Source organism: Pygoscelis adeliae, unplaced genomic scaffold, assembly GCF_000699105.1.
Source record: "Pygoscelis adeliae isolate BGI_AS28 unplaced genomic scaffold, ASM69910v1 Scaffold72, whole genome shotgun sequence".
In the NCBI taxonomy this organism is placed as follows: domain Eukaryota; kingdom Metazoa; phylum Chordata; class Aves; order Sphenisciformes; family Spheniscidae; genus Pygoscelis; species Pygoscelis adeliae.
The window spans coordinates 2,891,649-2,894,844 of NW_008824286.1; the positions used below are offsets into that span (position 1 = coordinate 2,891,649).

At 51.6% G+C, this 3,196-nt stretch overlaps 1 protein-coding gene across 1 annotated transcript; it reads right to left on the reverse strand.

The window, feature by feature from the left end:
* Nucleotides 1-629: 629 nt before the first annotated feature.
* On the reverse strand, nucleotides 630-2,941 carry SLC32A1 (solute carrier family 32 (GABA vesicular transporter), member 1). Its single transcript, XM_009318694.1, has 2 exons — nucleotides 2,849-2,941; nucleotides 630-2,782 (listed from the first exon to the last, which is right to left on the reverse strand). The coding sequence occupies exons 1-2, from the start codon at nucleotides 2,939-2,941 to the stop codon at nucleotides 1,595-1,597; spliced, it is 1,281 nt and encodes a 426-aa protein (XP_009316969.1). The 3' UTR covers nucleotides 630-1,594.
* Between the last annotated feature and the right edge of the window lie 255 nt (nucleotides 2,942-3,196).

Genomic DNA, 3,196 nt, shown 5'->3' on the forward strand with positions numbered 1-3,196 from the left:
CCCGGGCTGGGGGAGCGCTGCCGGTGGGTGTCCTGCCCCCACATCCCCATCCCCGCTGTGCAGCGGCAGCGGGCGGACAACGAATTAGTTGTTGTGGCTTTTAAATCGGTGTAAATCGAGGTGTTTTCGGTCACGGGTGCGGAGCGTGGGGCTGATCCGCGCCGCGGGGATCAGCCCCACGCTCCGCACGCGTGGGCAGGGCAGAGTGAGTTTGGTTCAAGCCAGGGGGTACCCCCAGCCCATTATTTCGTTTATTCCCCCCCTCACTCCGCTGCATTTGTTTGTTTGTGAGGATTTTTCCCCCCTCCTTCACAAGAACAAAAACATCGGGTACGTCCGCAAACTCCAGCCATCCCCGGGGTGTGAGCACTACGGGGTAAAGCAAAGCTGGCGGGGGGGTGGGGGTGTGTGAAAGCAGCCCCCCTCAACTGTAGAACGACCCCTTCCCGAAATATAACTGTCCTACTTCTTGCGAACAGCTTAATCCCACCGTCGGTGACAACGCAGCGCTGCCCCTCCGTTACCACCGAGGATGTGCGGTGCCCCCCGATGCAAGCGGGTGTGGGGAGGATGAACCTCCCTCTGCCCCCGCGCAGCTCCTCCGAGACCCCACGAACCAGGCCAGCCTCATCGACTATGTTTTCTCTTTATTGTTCGATATATTTATGTACCACATTATATGTTAAAGATAGATTTTTTTTCTGATATACATTTTTCATCTTATTTACCACAATGACACCACACGTACATTGGAAACAGCTCCACGGATCTGGTAGATTGCACAGAATGAATTGTGTCGTAGTTTCGTTCCTGTATCCTGAACGATGTCAAATCCAACAATATATTTTTTTTAAACTTTTCATAATTTAGAAATAACGATTGTTAAAACAAAACAAAACAAAAGTCACCGAGAAGTGGACTCCACGTCTGCGATTTCAACCAGAGGCAAGATATTGTCATCGATGGGAAGCGCCGTTCCTCAGTGTGAATTCAGATGGAAGAATTAAGCAGTCCTGACATCTATGTGACTACGGTGTAAACATTGCAGGTAACTGGATCGCTGGTCATCAGCCGCTGCTTGAACTTGTTGGGCTGGTCGTACAATCTAGGTCTCATCTACATCCACCTCACACAGTGTAAAACGGAGGTCCCTGCTCCCAGCGCCCGCGGCTGGTTTGCTTCCGTCTGTGAGCGCAGTAACCCAATCCCATCGGATCGGCACCTGTGTTTCAGCTCCGGAAACACTGAATTGCATATCTGTAAGGAGTATTGAAAACTGCGACTGTTTCCCGACAGGTCACTCATGGGGGGCCAAGCTTCAGGCAACGAGTGAGGAGATAGGGGTGGGGCACCAGATAATTTCCTTCAAAAAATTCTAAATAACAAAAAAATATATTTAAATCTTAGCTTATTTAAAAAGACAGCAGGGCGAACACTTTCATCTCATTTCCTTTAATTTGCAGATTCTCTGACATAGAATTTGTTGGATGCACATAACGAAAATAATGACTCTTTCCATTAAAGGGATGCAGAATTATTTGGCTATGCAGATGTTCGATACGATTCTCTTACTGCAACCGACTCTGGCCCCTCCTTAGTCTTCAGCATTGGTTCTGAAGGCCTCTATGAGGCCTTCTAAAGAGTGGATGAACCCAGAGACACTGCATATACCACCTATAACGAAAATGGCAACATCAAAGAAGACATGGTGCCACAAGAGCTTCCTCCACAAGAGTTTGAGGTGGAAAAGACTGGGGAGCAGGAAACAGAGCCCTGCGCCTGTGAGGCTCCCAGTAAGACCCATCAAGAGGGCAAAATGTGGGACATAGATAGCCATGAGCAGGGTGAAAACTACCAGGGCACATCTGAGGGTGAGTCCCCAGGATTTGAGCCTCCCGTCACCCCCGTAGCAGTTGGGGAAGAACGCCCTGTTTCCATCTTGGAAAAGGGATCGCTCCAGGACTTCCACAGCTGCAAAGAACGGCAAGGGGTACGAGAGCAAGGCTTTGGCCACCAAGAAAATGTTGACTACTGCCCTAATGGTGGACGGCAAGTTGTCTGTAATGACTTCCTTGGTCTCATCAGCCCAGGTCAGATAGGCGACCAAGGCAAAGAGTCCCTTAAGGATGCAAGCTGCTATGTGAGTCCAGTTCATCATGCAATGAAACTCCTTGGGGTTCTGCATATTCCCCTCCAAGGAAGGCAGAAAGATCTGAGAGGTGTAGCTGAAGACAATGATGCCAATGGAGATGGGAAACTTCTTCACATCAATGTAAAACTTGACTTTGTCCCAGGCCCAGTCACGTGCCCTGGAGAGGCAGTAGGCGATCACCAAGATGTTGATCACAAAGTGGGCCAATGTGCAGAGCAAGCTGAACTTGGAGACTGCCTTGAGGTTCTTCAAGAACGCGCAAGGCAGGAGCACTGCCGTGGCAATGATGGACCACGACTTCTGGGAGACAGGCAGGTTGGGGAAGCTGTTGTACATCAAGTTCCCACTGACCACCACATAGAGGATGCAGGTCATGACCAGTTCAATGATCTGAGCCACGTTCACAATTCTGCCTCCGAGGGTGGGGAAGCGGGGCGCGCAGCACGCGTTCGCTATGTCCACGTAGGAGTCTCTCACCCTGACTATCTCCCCATCCTCATTCTCTTCATAAAGACAGGCAATAAGGATTTTCCCAGTGTAGCAGCAAACCACTGCAGCAAAAATTATTAAAAAGAGTCCTAGGTATCCACCATGAAGGATGGCATAGGGCAGGCCCAGAACAAACATCCCCTAGAAAGAGACAAAATGGAAACCGTGTTGCTCATCTCAAGGAGGGGACCAGGCAGGCACCCGTACCCGGGCACACGCAGTCGCGCAGTCGCAGTCCCGTGCGCTATCGCTGTCTCGGTTGCACACCATCACATCGACACAGTCACGCCACACAATCATGGCCACACACGATTACACACACGCCCTTTCTCTCTGACGTACCACCTCCCACAATCACACCCGCGCAATCACACCCGCACACTCATGCACACCCGCATAATCTCACCCTGGAGCACCCAGAACAAGCGAGCACAGTTTCGGCACCCGGGCTTTGCCCTAACCTCTACCTTCTCTGTCCCCAGCCCCTCTCAGTGCACCAAGACCCCCAGAGCCGAGGACCCCCGGAGGGGCCAGACCCGGCCCACGCCGGCCCAG